General features: G+C 49.7%; 5 protein-coding genes across 5 annotated transcripts; 1 reads left to right on the top strand and 4 right to left on the bottom strand.

The window, feature by feature from the left end:
• Positions 1-297: 297 nt before the first annotated feature.
• On the bottom strand, positions 298-1156 carry LDX57_004112 (pectate lyase; the record flags this gene model as incomplete). The annotated part of the gene is made up of 2 exons (XM_046085769.1): positions 298-473; positions 523-1156. The coding sequence occupies 2 exons, from the start codon at positions 1154-1156 to the stop codon at positions 298-300; spliced, it is 810 nt and encodes a 269-aa protein (XP_045941732.1).
• Positions 1157-4144: 2988 nt separating this feature from the next.
• On the bottom strand, positions 4145-5092 carry LDX57_004111 (uncharacterized protein; the record flags this gene model as incomplete). Its single annotated transcript, XM_046085768.1, has 1 exon — positions 4145-5092. One exon carries the CDS (start codon positions 5090-5092, stop codon positions 4145-4147), a length of 948 nt encoding a protein of 315 aa, XP_045941731.1.
• A 1140-nt stretch (positions 5093-6232) lies between these two features.
• Positions 6233-10393, bottom strand: LDX57_004110 (uncharacterized protein; the record flags this gene model as incomplete). Its single annotated transcript, XM_046085767.1, has 6 exons — positions 6233-7050; positions 7102-7300; positions 7351-9918; positions 9966-10057; positions 10106-10291; positions 10345-10393. 6 exons carry the CDS (start codon positions 10391-10393, stop codon positions 6233-6235), a joined length of 3912 nt encoding a protein of 1303 aa, XP_045941730.1.
• Positions 10394-10964: 571 nt separating this feature from the next.
• LDX57_004109 (sugar porter family MFS transporter) lies at positions 10965-12822 on the bottom strand (the record flags this gene model as incomplete). The annotated part of the gene is made up of 6 exons (XM_046085766.1): positions 10965-11357; positions 11410-11658; positions 11723-12130; positions 12182-12247; positions 12299-12555; positions 12606-12822. 6 exons carry the CDS (start codon positions 12820-12822, stop codon positions 10965-10967), a joined length of 1590 nt encoding a protein of 529 aa, XP_045941729.1.
• Positions 12823-13747: 925 nt separating this feature from the next.
• On the top strand, positions 13748-15449 carry LDX57_004108 (Zn(II)2Cys6 transcription factor; the record flags this gene model as incomplete). The annotated part of the gene is made up of 8 exons (XM_046085765.1): positions 13748-13827; positions 13882-14004; positions 14058-14125; positions 14212-14325; positions 14374-14888; positions 14939-15063; positions 15122-15270; positions 15328-15449. The coding sequence occupies 8 exons, from the start codon at positions 13748-13750 to the stop codon at positions 15447-15449; spliced, it is 1296 nt and encodes a 431-aa protein (XP_045941728.1).
• Between the last annotated feature and the right edge of the window lie 284 nt (positions 15450-15733).

Here is a 15733-nt window from a genome sequence, read left to right as displayed (position 1 = left end):
TTGTTCCTCAGGTGGCGGTGTTTGCCGCAGCACATAGCCATACAACTATGAAGTTGGTATTGGGTACACCCGTCTCTTCAAGAATACTACCTAGATTGAGCCCTACAACAATACAATAGGTAGGTGAGGTATCTGTGTAATTGATCAACGATACGTCTTTGAGTTGCGTATTCTGATATAGTACAATTAGATTGGAATCAAAGCAAAGGAGTGTCTATGAGTTCGGACAATCTAATCTTCCAAGCCCAAGCCCATGGAATAGCCGACCACGTCAAGGATACATATAGCGCTGATCCTCTAAGCCTGGGTGACATCCGAGTTGGAGTACTTGCAGTTGGTGCCATCGGGGCCGGAGCCGCTCTCCTCGGGCTCGCTGCCGTCAGAGTTACCCTCGTAGGTAACGCAGACATCGTCGACATCGGATACAGTCACGCCGCGGAGAGTGGCAGTGTCATCGTAGTTGGCGTTGATACCTGATATTGTTAGTTGGCGGAGGTTTTGACAACAGATGATAAGACTTACCAGCAATCTGCTTGCCGCTGACGGCGTACACGTTGTCCAGGACGACGTGACGAGTGGGCATGTCATCGCAGTTACCACAGCTGCGGTAGAGCTTGCCGAAGTCCTCGACGTAGAAGCCGGAAACCTCGAGAGTACCGCCACCGTTCTGCTGGAGGACCTTGTCTTCGGCCTTGAAGGCACCACCACCAGTGATGGTGGTGGTCTCGCCGTCCTCCTGCTCCTTGATGGTGAAGGCATCCTCACAGACGGCGCTCCACCAGACGTTGGTCAGAGTGCAGGAGCCGAAGCAGTGCACACCTTCGATCTGGTTAGGACCGATGATGACGTTGGAAAGGGTGCCACCGTTCTCGATCTCGAACACGGCATCGCTGTCGTCACCCTCTTCCTGACCGGTGCAGGAGACACCACGGTCGTACATGACCATACCACCGTCGAAGTTCTCGCCGGCAGCAATGGTCTTCACTGCGCTAAGAGTGGAGGTGCCGGAGGAGGCGGGCAGCTTGGTGGTAACACTGCCGCTACCAGCGGGACTGCTGGGAGCCGGAGTAACAGACGGGGCCGCAGCGCTAGACGAGGCTGGGGCGGCAGAGGCCATGGCCGAAGCGGCAAGGACAGCGGCGATCTCGAACTTCATTGTGAATTATATTGGTGAAAAAGACGAATGAATGGACTTGATCAACAAGATTTGGAGCGAAAGACTGTGAACTCGTCGACGAACCGGTCGTACAACACAATAAAGAGAGAATGGCTTGAATGAAAAGATGAACAACTTCTAGGATGCGCCCTCTGCGATATATATATGCAGAAGCATCCCGTGTCTCAAGGCCTAGACGGACGAATTTCATCAACACCATACACAAAACTGACGATCCATATCGACTACACGGATCAATAAGGGAGGGAAGTCTCTCACTGAAACCACCGTGGTGAACCACTATGACCGTTGGACTAGGTATTGATCTTCGAGGTCACGGCCTATGAGCCCACTGAGCACTCAGAGCATTATCTCCTTGTCAAAATGGAGATATCGGGCCACAATCCTGGCAATCTGGCGGGCCAGTCCGACGAATATGAGAGCAGACTACGCGCCCAAGCAGGCCAAGGGTCTCTTTGATAGTTGACAAGAAGAGGAAAGATCGTCGGCCAAGCATTTCCCTACTGGCAAAGCCAAGCCCCGGTGAAACGCTTCTTCGAATGCCAAGCTGTGGGACAACTTCACAGCCACACTCCCCATGCCTTTCTCAGTTGCTCCGTGTGTTGATCCAGCCTCCTTTAATTAAATCGGGGGTATGGCCGCGTAGTTGTTGATGTCCTATCGACCCGAAAACGGCAAGTCGAGGACGGATTGTCACAAGTGTGAAACAAATCCTGCTCCGTGCCCATTGCCAAGTAGGGCTTCCAGCTAATCAAAACCGGGGAGTTCGCACGTTCAACTTCTACCATACCTACGGTGTACTCAGTACCTTTGTCGGCGGCTAGCTCCAGCAGGATTGAATTCTCAAACATCCAGGCCTGAGGACCGCGTAAAGGACTACCCACTGCGGCTAGAACTGACTCCCGCGCGTTTCCGCCAATTGCTCCACTACGCGGAAGTCAATGGGTTGATGCGAGCACTGCGGTGTAGAGTAAGTAGCAACAAGTCTCCTTGCGGGAGAACCCTCCAGAGACGCTGGCATGATATGGCACCAGTTTTGATTCGGATCAAATTAGCAGAGTACGCGACAATCCTGTGGCCAGCAGCTAGAGATTGATGCGTTATACGTCCTCCTTGCTTACCTCCTGGATGATACAAGCTCTCCGTTGTCAAATTACGTATGCCAACCATTCCAATTTCATTCGACGTTTATTACAAAGGCTTCGACAGAGGAGGCAATTCTCCTGGACGATAGATAGTCAACGTTCCAACCGATTACTCAATCTGCCACTTGTCGCTTCCCTTCGTTCCCTCGTTAAAAGCCAATTTTGGTGAGTCCGCGTCTCATTGATCATTCACTCGACCCTAAAATTTCCTAGTCTCGGCTATATGAAGGCGAGTATCTGCACTAAATAGCCGGACATCATTGCTGACGGAATTAGAGAGACTAGGAAACGGTTACGATGCATACTAGAAGAACTTGACAACCTCGAAATAGGCCGAGAACGACGTTTGGGCACTCCGCTCCAGGGCCAACGTATTCAAGCATACCGTGCCATATCAATAAGAAACTTAGGCCACTTAGCTATAAGATCGGGAAAATTCAATACCGGGCCATCGAGGACCGTTATTGAACTAGTGGTGACTACTCCATGTAACTGTTGAGAAAGCCACCCTGAGATGATTTCACACACCCCTCGCCACCATTGCCTGTTCAAGCGACTTATGCAACTCCCGTACATGCCTTGGTCCAAATACATCGTGATGCTTTCCCGGGAGCCCATAATACTTGATTTCCTTGAAAAGTCTTGCCATTTGCCCAAGCGTTGCAGCCATTGTTCTTTAGATGCGCCGACCATCTCAAGTGGATCGCAATAAAAGACATCCATATGCTCTACTGACCCCTTGGGTTGATATTTCCGTGCGATATCCTGCAAGCTCAGAGTAACGTTTGCCCACTTCTCCATTTTTGTACCATCGAGCGCCAAGTCAGAGAGCCGAGATGAGCTCGCAGAATTGATCAGGCGAGTGATGGCATCGACCTTGGACACACCTACTAACTCGGTCAATAGGGTGCGGAACACATCCTCCGTGATGATATCCACAAAATAGGCTAGATTGAGTAGACAGTCTGACCATTGCACTTGCTGCAAGCGTGGGTGCACGTGCGGTGGACGGCTAACGCTCGCCAAAAAGCGAACTTCGTCGCCATTTTGTTCCAGGACTTTGCCTATCTCGAAGGCCAGCATTGCGCCATATGAATACCCCACTATGGAGTATGGCCCCTGAGGCTGCTTCTTCTTGAGATTCGAGTGGTAAATGGCAATACACTCGAGGCTGGAGAAGTAGGGCTCACCAGGAATGAATCCTCTTGCACGGAAGCTGAACACTGGACGATCAGTAATATGCTTGGCCAGATTCAGGAACACGAGTGCTTCGCCAGCTGCTGGATGGATCAACCAGAGTGGGGGTTTGTTGCCCTGCCTTTGGAGCGGCACAAAGGGTGTATACACATTGGGCTGTTGCAGTGACGCCGCTAGTCCGCGTACTGTTGGATGTGTAATAATGGTGGCAACTGGAACTTCATAGTTAAGCGCCAGTCTTCCCCGAAGAAATCTTTGCAATTTGATTAGGGTGATGGATGTTAACCCCATCTCAAAAACGTTACTTTCCACACCGACAGATTCTTGCTCGACGTTCAAAGCAGCTGTGACTTCCTCCAGAACTATTCTCTCTATGTCACTTCGTGGTGGCGAGTAGATCGAACGCTGGTATCTTTCGATCATTTCGTTATTCATCATCTGATCAACCTGATACTGGCCTTTCTCAAACAAGCTGGACATGACAGATCTTTCTATTTTCCCAAGTGCTGTTCTTTCAATGCGCTGCACCGGCAACACTATCGGACGACTGTTTGTTATCATAAAAACTGCTTGCCCAATAGCTTTCATAGTACTGTACCGGGCCTCCAGGTCGCCGCTTGCGTACCTAGGGACATACATGACACAAAACATGCTCTGTTGGAGCACCCGAGGAGCGCTGAGGGAAGCACACTAGATTTCCTCTGGCAATCCCTTCTATGCCTGCATCCTCGATCGCAGCCTCAAGGCTCTGTGGGTAATACTTGAGCCCGTTTATTGAAATGACATTTTTCGTACGTCCGACCAGGGCTAGCCGACCAGTGTCATCTGTGAATGCCGTGTCTCCGGTTATAAACCATCCATCCCGGGTAAATGAATTTTCGGTCGCCGTCGGATCGTTATGGTAGGCGGAAAATACGACCGGGCCCTTGATTTCGAGGCTTCCAACCTCTCCTGGGCCAGCTAATGTACCCTCGGAGGAGGCGATGCGGACTTCAATCCCCGGAATACCATATCCAACAGATGCAAACTCATATTTCTGCTGTAGGTCATGAGAGGGAAAAGAAAGGTTGTATATTGACCCAGCGCAGGTTTCGGTCATGCCAAAAGCCGGGATAATAGGGTTCGACGGAGCACCGTTTTCTTCAAGCAGACGAGAAAGCCGAGCGCAATTTAAAACCACATTGCCTTCGCCTCCGGACACGATGTATTGTAGAGAATGGAGGCTGAAGTTGCCGTTTGCCGCGCCAGAGGCAGCGAGAAAGCGCTCAAGTTCTGCCAGGAAAAAGATCGGGGCAAACGTTTTCACAACGTTATGTCGCTCCAGCACCCGCAGAAACGAGGATGGCTCGGATAAAATGTCTTCTGGCTGGACGTGCACTTGATTCAACCCGGTGAACAAGGAATGGAAGTGTATTTCGACGAGGCTGCCGACATGATCAAGTCGGATCCAATTCAAGAAGGCACCGCCATCATTCACGGGCAGTGTCGCGCATTTCCCTGCAAGTGAAGCAATTATCTGACGATGAGTCAGGCAAACTGCCTTTGGTAGACTGGTGCTACCAGATGTCAACATCAACGATGCCGTATCATCCGGACTTGAGATGAGAGGACCAGCGCATTCTCCGAGCGAATTTGTTTGAGCGTTCCCGAGGTCTTCAACATCTATGATGCTGAGGCCAGTATCTGATGGGAATTGAGACCGTAGGTTTGATCTAGTTAAGCAAACTGGGTTGTCGAGAACGCCCTTGAGATGACATAGATGCCTTGTACAGGAATCCCCGCTTTTCGGAAAAGCAGTTGACATGGCCGGAGTATAGCCTGCATGGATAGCAGACCACAACCAAACAATGTTATCGAGATGATCATCAAAATGAAGGAGAAGGATAGAACCCCTAGGGCCTGCATCGAGATTACGCAAGAGATTGTTGTTACCGAGCACCAATGTATAAAGCTCCCCAAGTGAGCCGCTGGGCCGCCTTGTCGATTGACCCACTTGGATAGGTTATGACCTCGCGATTTGTATAGAATCTGGCTGCATTGCTCAGACAGTGGTCAAGGGTACGGATAGGCATATTGATCTAATGTTCCATGTCCCAGCGCAGTGTTGTAGAAATGGGGATCGATACTGTGGTATATGCTCAAGAGAAGTGTAGGTTCAGACTGGATATGCCACCTATATAAGGTTTAGGCGCTTCGCCTCCCCCTTGCATTTAACTTATCACTAAGTCTGAAGATGATGTCATGGATAGAAGCATCAGGTTTCTGGATCTGGCAACGATAGCGCAAAGTTTAACTTGCGTATACATACGAAGGTGGGATTAGAAAAGGGTTAGAAGTGGTGTATAACTTGGCGGACCTGTGTATGAGATCGAAGGAAAAGTTTCCTCATGTCTGATGATCTAGCTCCGTTGACTATGCAGACGTCCAGGTAATCAAGGGGGTGGGGGTTTGTCGCGGTATTCGCCGCCAACTTTCCCTCATGAGTCGTCATTGAATTAGCACAAACGTCATAGACATTCATGCAGAACATATATGTCGAAAGCATTGATCGTCAGTGACTTGGTCATTCAATGATCACCCCAATATTCAAAGATTAATTCGCAGGTATAGTCGTATATCATATTTCGGCCTACAGCGCGAGGCGTAGTAGAGCGATTTAAGATACCAGGAAAAGCCTTGTGTTAATTGATAAGGAGTTGAGATTTACTGCCAATCAATTTGTTACAGCGAGTGCTTGCATAACATGATAGGAGCCAGAAGCACGAGGTGTAAAAGACGACAACCCGGTTGCTGTTTCATTCGGCTCATTCCCATCTCCCTGAATCCCGTACCCCCCTCCTCCCGGAGTCAGAATCCGTATCCGATCGCCTGCCTTCACTTGGCACTGATTCTTGCCGCCTATGTTGACAACGAGCCCATTGTTCTTGATCCAAAGGTTCAGTCCACGGGCTCCATCCTCTCCTCCAGCCATACCGTATGGACGGAATACCCTGCGCTCCGAGAGTATACCGGCGTGCATATCGATTTGAAACTCCAGCTCCCGCACAACGCCATCTCCACCACGGAATTTGCCGTGTCCACCACTTGCAGGCCGCAGACTATACTCTCTCAGCAGCACTGGATATTGCCGTTCTAGGATCTCGGCATCTGTAATGCGCGTGTTCGTCATGTGGCAGTGTACTCCGCTCTCGCCTGCCCATGACGGCCCGGCTCCACTGCCGCCGGCAATCGTTTCGTAGTATCCAAATCCATTGGCTGTTGGAAGCCCAAATGTGAAATTGGCCATACACCCATTGCTTGCGGCGCAAACTTCCAAGGCTTTGAAAATGACGTCGACGATCCGTTGGCAGGTAAGGCCATTTCCAGCTGCGCAAGCGGCGTCGGGCGATGGTGAGAGCAAGGAATGCTCCGGGATCTTTAAATGTACCGGGAGAATGCAGCCCTGATTGAGAGGGATCTCAGAAGCCACAAGGCATCGAAGAGCATATATGGTTGCAGAGTTAGTGACAGCTGGCGGCGCGTTCCAATTCCCTATGTCAACCGTGAGCGAAATGAAGGCTCTTTAGACAGGAAAATACCGACCGTGTGCTTGGGGGCTTGTTCCACTGAAGTCAAATATAGCACATCCGGCCTCATCGATATTGATTCTCAGTTTGATGACCGATCCGTCATCCATGAAGTCCTCGGCTTCAAATGTATTCTGGCCTTTCACCAAACAAATGTCCTTGAGAGTCTGCCGGACAGCATTTTCAGACACCTTTTGAACAGCACTCATATACAGCTAGGCATTGGTTAGCACAGGATCAGAAAGGAGCAGAATATAAAGCCTACCATTACCGTCGGAAGAGTGTATTCCTTGATGAGCACTCCCACGAGCTTGATACCGTGATGGTTTGCGGCTGCCTGAGCCTTGATATCTGTCAAGTTATCTTCAATGCATCTGGCACCCTCACAGTTTGGATAGCGAGCAGGTGCATGCAGCAGAGCTTCAATGACAGCTTCTTCCTGAAATACCCCATCTTCAACCATCTTAATGGTGTCAATTGCGGCTCCCTCCTCCCATAACTCACGAGACGTGGCAGGCATTGACCCTGGAACGATTCCACCAATGTCGGCATGATGGCCTCGCGAGGCGGTCCAAAACAGGATCTCACTCCCCCCGTCATCAAAAATTGGAGTGATAACGGTCAAGTCTGGAAGATGAGTACCTCCTGCATTCGGAGAGTTCGTCAAGAACACGTCCCCGTTCTTGATCCTGGAGCCCCAATGTTGAATCTGCCATTTCACGGCAAAGGCCATACTTCCCAGCATGGCTGGCACATGCGGCGCGTTAGCCACTAATCCTCCGTCTGCTGAAAAGATCGCGCAGCTGAAATCAAGCCTTTCTTTGATATTCGTGCTGACGCTAGTCTTCTGCAGAGCTCTTCCCATCTGTTCCGCGATGCCCATGAAACGGTTTGCAAATACCGACAGCCTGATGGGATCGACACTCTCATATGTCTTAGGTATTGAGGGAGGTGGCAGGTCAATAACTAACATCGATGAGAGCACTTTGACCTCGGCCTGAGGGGAGACGACAATAGTCTGAGTTTTGTCGATGACCACAGCTGGACCTTTGAATGTATCTCCGACCTGCAGTTCTGGTAAAGAGTATAACGGCACTTTGGTCATGCCGAGCTCTGCCCAGCTAACCTGAGTGTATCCGACAGGACTCTTGTTCGATTGGAAAGAAATGGTGTCGATTTCCCAGATCCCCCCTTCAACCTCATTTCCAGATTCGGCAACAGTGCGAACACGAATGTCGTCGATTAAAATGCTTCGGTTGTTCGGGGTGAAGCCAAATTCCCGTTGGTGATGAGAAACGAAAGCCGACTGGAAATCCCAGTCTTCATCTGGCTTTTCAATCATGAGAGACGTGTCACTGCCATCATATCGCAGATTCAAAAAGTAGATTGACTTCGTTCTTTTGCATGTCGGATCCATTTCGATGATAGATTTGATGGTTTCTTGACGTAGACCATCAAGGATAGGTCGTAAGGTCAGAATCTCCGTGTCCGACAGCTCCTTCGAATAAGGCAAACGTGCCTCCTGCACAGTATCCGCGAGGGCCATCCCGTATGCCGACAGGATCGCGGAGTACTTATGAATAATGACACGAGAGATACCAAGCTGCTTTGCGATTTCACAAGCGTGTTGTCCTCCAGCACCGCCGAAACACGCCAGATTATGCTCGCCTGTGCGATACCCTCGCGCTTCTGTAATTGCACGAATTGGTCGGCACATGGCTTCGTTGGCAACGGTGATGAACCCTTGCGCTACGTCTTCAACTGACAGATTCGAACCTTGGTCGGTGTTTATCTCCTGGGCCAGAGCTTCCATTTTTTTATAGCTGGCGTAGGAGTCCAGAGGCTGATCCTGCTCCGGTCCAAATATCGATGGGAAGAACCTAGGGATGATCCGACCGAGTATCAAATTCGCATCGGTAACGGTCGCTGGTCCACCTTTCCGATAACAGGCAGGCCCAGGATGAGATCCTGCGCTGTCGGGGCCAACGGTGAGTATTCCCTTACGCCATGAGAGAACGCTTCCTCCTCCGGCAGCAACGGTATTGATGTCCAACTGTGGCACTTGGATGGGAATACCCGCAGTAACTGTCTCGAACACATGCTCCAGGGAACCTGCGTACCGTGAGACATCTGTAGATGTTCCTCCCATATCGAACCCGATGACAGGCACTGGACTTTCTGGTGAGAAGCAAGTGCGCGCATAGCCAACTACGCCCCCGGCTGGTCCTGACAAGAGGGCGTGGAGACCGGAGAGCTTAGAAGGATGTACCAAGCCCCCGTCTGACTGCATGATACGCCAATTGACCTCTGCAAGACTGTCCGACTTTACTCCGGATTCGAATCCTTGGAGATAATCTCTAATCTGAGGGGTGAGATACGCGTCGGTCACCGCCGAGCTGGCTCGAGAAAGCATGCGAATGGCGGGCGAAATACGACATGAGGTGGAGATCTGAGTAAATCCGATCCTCTCTGCTTCTGATGCGATGGCCATCTCATGGTCAGGGAAGGTGTAGGAATGAAGGAGGCAGATGGCCACACTGCGGAAGCCTTGATCGTACACCTGTTTTAACGCCTTCGCCACGGTCGCACTGTCGAGTTTCTGCATGATTCTGACTTTCTCTCCAGAGACTCCAGTGAAAACGTCAGCATCCTCGTTCTCGGCATTGCCATTTGTGATAACCTTGTTGTCATTTGCCCCTCGTCGATAGGAAGTTGATTCATGGAGAGTGACTCGCTCATCTACTTCGACAACCTTGCTGTAGAGGAGACCAGGTCGTTGCACATTTAGTGCGAACATTTCCGGGCGAGATTGGTTTCCGATTTTGAGAAGATCCTGTTTCTAGTCAGCCCTGCATTTGTCCGAGCGAAGCCATCAATCACTTTGAATCCCTTCGTGATAAACAACGCTGTACGGGCTCCTTGCCTCTCTAAAAGGGCGTTGGTCGCCACCGTGGTACCCATCCGGAGCGATTCTAAATCCATTAGCTGCTCAAATCTATCCAAGGCTCTTTGTATCTTACCAATGTCCCGAAGGTCCAAGGGAGTTTCCTTATCCAGAGGCTGTCCCTGAAACTCTTGGAGGATCCGTCGGATAGCTTCATTTGCTGCATCTTTGTAGTTTTTCGGATCGGATGATAATAGTTTGAATATTTTCTCTGTGCCATCAGGGTAAAAGGCGATTACATCCGTAAATGTACCACCGCGATCTGTCTCATTTTAGTTGTTTTGCTGAAAGCGTTCGAAGGCATACTCTACTCACCGATCGCGATCTTAATGCCTCTGGCGTGTCGTACTGATTTGAGATTCATATTTACTGACAGTACTCATTTGAGACCTTACCATGATATTTGCTCATTAGTATGGTGGTTATATATAATTTGTGCAGCAGGGGTGTGTCTTCGGAGTTGTTGCCCGAGTCAAGCTTCGTGTCGGACACAAGGTCCGAGAGCAGATTCGGAGGATGCGCCGAGAAATAACCCAAGAAAACGGAGTCTGGGTAGACTAAATTGCTGTCTTTTCTTTCTCAAGGTATCTCGCCTAGCTACAGTCATCTGTATCTACCCAGCTGGGTAGGGAGTCATCGACTAAACTCATCGCCATTCTAATCTGTCCCTCGCTTTTGTTTGTTGTTCGTCCTTTCCCGTCGTTTGGCTCTGCTTCTCGACGAGGAGAACTTATTGATCGAAATTATACGGTCTTAATCAAATATTAAAGTTACGGTTGGAGATAGAGAATGATAATATTGCATTCCATGTGATATCTAACTACTATGGTTGGAAGTCAACCAAGAAAATTGAGCGAGATACCAGACGCAAATCTTCGATCGACTATCACTGTTCAAATATTTAACCACCTTGAACTAACTATAGCTGCTTCTGACTAGCAGGCTGACATCTTTTTATTTGCCAACTCCTCTGATGTCGGAGTCGCGCTTCTTCCTTCAAGCACCTCTGCCTCCAATTGGCGTTCCCTGAATCGCTTCATCTTCTGCACGGCCAAACCCTTTCCACCGAACAGATAATCCATATCTTCTAACGCAACACCCTTAGTTTCGGGAACTAATAAATAAACATAGGTTCCACCGGCTACTGTCATTGTTCCGAAGAATATAAATGTGCCATAGGTGATGCTGTCGAACATGTAAGTCACGGCGTATGAGGTGTAAAACTCTCCTAGCCAGTGCGAACAAGTAGTGAGAACAAGACAGAATGATCGAATGCGAGTAGGGAAAATCTCTGCAGCAATGATCCAAGGGATGTTCCAGCCGACGGACTAAATAGTATTAGGATGAGTTGACACCATGAGCATTGAAGGTAGAGCATACATAGCCAGCACCAAAAATGTAAATGAAAGCGACGGCTGAGTAACTAGCGGAGTTCGGGCTTTGCGATGTATGAAAAGAGTCGGTTATAGATGAGAAAGCAGCCACATAGTACATTGAAAAGGCGCACATCACCGAGCCCGCGAAGAGTAGGGGGCGTCGTCCGAAGCGGTCAATTAGGAAAAGAAATGTAATGGTGGCCGCAACACCTTTCACAATACCATAAAGACCAGTCGATAGAAGCTTAGCGGACTATATAAATACCTCTGGTAAGCTGCCGAACCCGAGCTGCTGTTCTGATTATGCAAGCGCTTACCGTTCCATGGAACCCGAGAACATTGAAGAACGTCACAGAGAAGTTGTTCATCGCGTTTATTCCCGTGCTATTCTGTAGGATCATGAGTAGACATCCATGAATGACCCGGGGGAGCATTCGTGGAGTGAATGATTCTTTCATGATAGCCCATAGGCTGTCGGTTGGCGCCAGGCCCGTCTCCAACTCCATCTGCCGCTGGTAGCCACTGAGCTCTTTTAACATATATGAATGATCCGAAGGCAGTTGTCGCAGCCAGGCAAGGGCCGTGGTGGCTTCTGTGACCCGATGCTTTGCGTAGAGCCAGCGCGGGCTTTCACTCAAAAAGAATAGTCCCATGGCCATCAGCCCAGCGGGGATGAACTGGAATGCGATCGGAATATACCACTGTTTGTCTCCTTGGGGATCAATCTTAAGGCCCTTCGTTAGTCATGAGCCTAGAAATGAGGACTTCGTACTGACCGTCTGTTGAACTCCATAGTTGATCCAAAATCCAGTGATGGTACCAATTTGGGTTCCGATCTCAAACTAAGGTTGAGGGTTAGTTGTACGTCACATCTTAAATAATAGAAACCATACGCAACCGATGATTCCACCCCTGGCAGCAGGAGGGGCGCACTCGGACAAATATTGCGGTACCACGAAGGTCGAAGCTCCGACTCCCAGTCCACTTGCGATGCGACCGACGTAGAAGACGGGGATGTTCCCTTGGCAGGCCATGCATAGGACCACGCCGACATTGAAGACGAAGGATGCCCACAGCAGAGCGAAACGTCGCCCCCAGCGTTCGTTGACAAAATAAACCACCATCACCCCGAAGAAGGCGCCAACCTGGACTATGGCATATGTTAGAGACTCTCAAGAGACTGGGAGTTCGGCAGCTAACAGGAATTCACCATGTGCGCTTGAATAGCGGAGGCATTTTGATCCTCCAGGTTGAACCGGTCGATAAAGGAGGGCAGCGAGAAGACACCACCGATGAATGCGAGGTCGTAACCAAATATAATCGAGCCACATGTTGCAACAACCACAACTAAAAACAATTTGTTGTTGAACACTTCGGGAGGCGTTGACCTATCGCCCGAATTGAATGCGAACACCATGATGAACGAAATCCAGTACAGAGCTGGGACAATCCTCTTCGAGGGTTGCTATTGAATGAATGGCTTCAGCCACCATAACATCTGGATCTTTATGTACGAGGCGTGTTTCCTCCTATCTTCTTTATCGCGGATTAAGATTAATCTGATCCTGGGGTAAACTCTATCTTCCCCGGACTGCGGGGGCGGGCCAAGATACGTCGGTGTTGAGCTCCGAGACTTGTTATCGTTGTTATGTCTGATCTTATCTTCCAGCGACAAGGAGGCAAGAGGTAGTAGGGGCACTCCAACAGATCTGGTATCCTGCTGATAACAAACTTTCTGACTCATTTGTACCTCCTAGTCGTGTCTGATTCTGATATTCCCTCCCCAATTGCCTTCCACCAAGATTACTATCGAGCTTGAATGTATCTGGGCCTTTCGTCCCTAAGCCTGGTCCTATCTATATCGTGAGAACTTCTCCAATTAAAGCGACAGGTCATTTCGTGACTTTGTGGTGCAATATTAATATTGCTCAAGGCAACGTCCTTTGAGTTTCCGAAAGGCCTGTGGTCCATTACTAGTAATAGCTTCATTAGGATTTCGAATGTGAAGTCTGAACCCAGGAATAGCGTAAACTGGGAGCACCAATGTTTGTATCGTGTTGCGGGGTTGAAGTTCGGAAATTTTGGCCTTAACGAGTAAGTATAGGGCGCCATCGGCTTGCTTATCAAACCTCACTAGCTTGATGACTCCCAAGGCCGGGAAACCGCGAAATCTCCCGAGCTCCTTATAGCGGCAGCCTAATCATCGCCCTCCCCGGAGCTTAGGTCCCAAGCTCCTCACTTTCCAGACCATCAAGGAAAGGCACCCAGGGCCAGCCCTATCATCAACTCAGAGATTGCTTATCTCAAGCTAGCTTCGGTATTGGGGTCCGTCATTATTGGAAATGCCTCCGAAGTCCTCTGTTCCCCGGCCTACGGCGAGGGTGGCCAAAGCGCTGCGAAGCAAGGAAGCTGCCAAAGCAGCGTAAGGGGCAGTCAACGGGATCCACTCCAAACTTGGGCTAATATGTAAATGTAGATGCAACACATGTCGCACGAAAAAGGTTCGATGCTCGGGGACAGCTCCGTGTACTTATTGCAGCGGACGTGGGCTAGACTGTGAGATCTCAGAGCAGGGACAGCGGCGCCTTTATTCCATCTCGTACAGAACCGCTTCTTTCAAGGCGCGTTAATTTATATTAACTTGTTCATTAGGGAGGTCAAAAAGCTTCGCGACCGCCTTGCACATTATGAAAATCACCAATCCCCATTGCAAACCGCCGGTAAGTGCATGCAGATGGTCTGAAACCCCCAAGCGTATAGTGGCACCATCCGGGCAATTTAGCTAACCAGTCTTACTCGATCGTAGATCGTTCGCCCACCTTTCCCGGGACCACCAGTAATGTCAATGGTGGTTCTCCAGTAGAGCCACCGTCGCCTGCGCAGATCCTTAACGACAGCGCCCAACTTTCCCCGGAGTCAAGTAAGTTAACCGTGCCATCTGCTTTCTATCTTTAACACCCCATTTCAGTCATCCAGCCCGAGCCTTGCTTGAGCTCCAACAACATATTCGGATCGCGAATCCAGAGTTTGCTACAAAGTTCGGGTTCTAAGCCCGAGAGCGCAAACGCAAATACACAAGGTCCTGATGCTATCAACCCTCACATTCTAAGCACCCTTACCGAACCTGAATCTCGTCGCCTGTTGGGGGTCGTTGTGTTCTATATCGGCCTGACGCAGCACCACTTCGATATCCGCGAATTCTCCGACCGTCTCGGCCTATACTTTGCCGACCCACAGCATGTCCGATGGCAGAACGAGCCTTGGCTTCTTGAGATGATGCTGGTTCTCGCCGTCGGAAAGTTATTCGCCGGAGACTTTGATGAGGGTTGTGATACCCCTGGAAGTAAATTATTTGACGGTGCACATAAGAACATCCCTGCGCTAAGCCAACTCATTACGCATGGAGTTCTCGGAGTGGAGATTCTGGCACTTGCTGCGGTCTATCTTCAAAATCTTCATCGAAAAGACGAAGCTTACTTCTATGTATAAAATAACACCTTCCTTGGGTCAATATCGTGCTCACAGTTGGCCAGATAAGTACCGCGTTGCGACTAGCTATCTTACTTGGTTTGCATCGCAAATCAGGATTAGAGGGCCGTTTAGAGTCGGAGAAAGTCCACATCAATCGACTCTGGCGGACCATATATATGCAGGAGCGGCAAGGACGCCTGACCTAGTGCATATGGGGCACCGCTAACCATGAGATAATTTTCTAGACGTCTCGCTGCCGTTACAGGGAACCCAATCAGCATCTACGATGAAGCAATCGAACTCGAAATGCCCACAGACTGCGTTGGATTTCCTACTGCGAGCGCCTTACGAACAAACCTGAAGATATCCAAGGTGCTTACCCGAATCATTACAGGTAATATTGTCCCGCGGAATCTCTTCACTTATCACTCTAACCAAGTCAATTTGCAAGTCATTTATGGACCACGTCGCTTAGCCGAGGATGCCTTCGTGCCAAGCGTTCGAGGCATCGTCAAATCGATATTTGAGATTGCGCAAGATATTCCATTAAAGAGTATGGCAAACTTCGGTTAAATCACCTCTGATTCATTGGGACGGAGCGAGGCCTATCTTCATCTTATGTTATATCAGGTATGGGCGCAGCTCCATTGATCCATAAATAACCACGTGTAGACCACCAACACACATATGCAGGCAGTTATACTTACAACCCGCCCGATAATGCTGCATTTAGCAAAGCAAATTGTGAGTGGGGAAGAGGTCAACAGTCCATCCCTTCGTTCTTCGCCGTTAGGCCGTCTGTCTCGCAGCTGCTCAGAAGCAGCTAGAAGGCTTTTAGATGTGGTTATTGCGCTTCG

Source organism: Aspergillus melleus, assembly GCF_016097325.1.
Source record: "Aspergillus melleus strain CBS 546.65 chromosome Unknown contig2, whole genome shotgun sequence".
Taxonomy (NCBI): domain Eukaryota; kingdom Fungi; phylum Ascomycota; class Eurotiomycetes; order Eurotiales; family Aspergillaceae; genus Aspergillus; species Aspergillus melleus.
The sequence above is the reverse complement of the archived record's forward strand: the minus strand, read 5'-3'. Positions and strand labels throughout refer to the sequence as shown.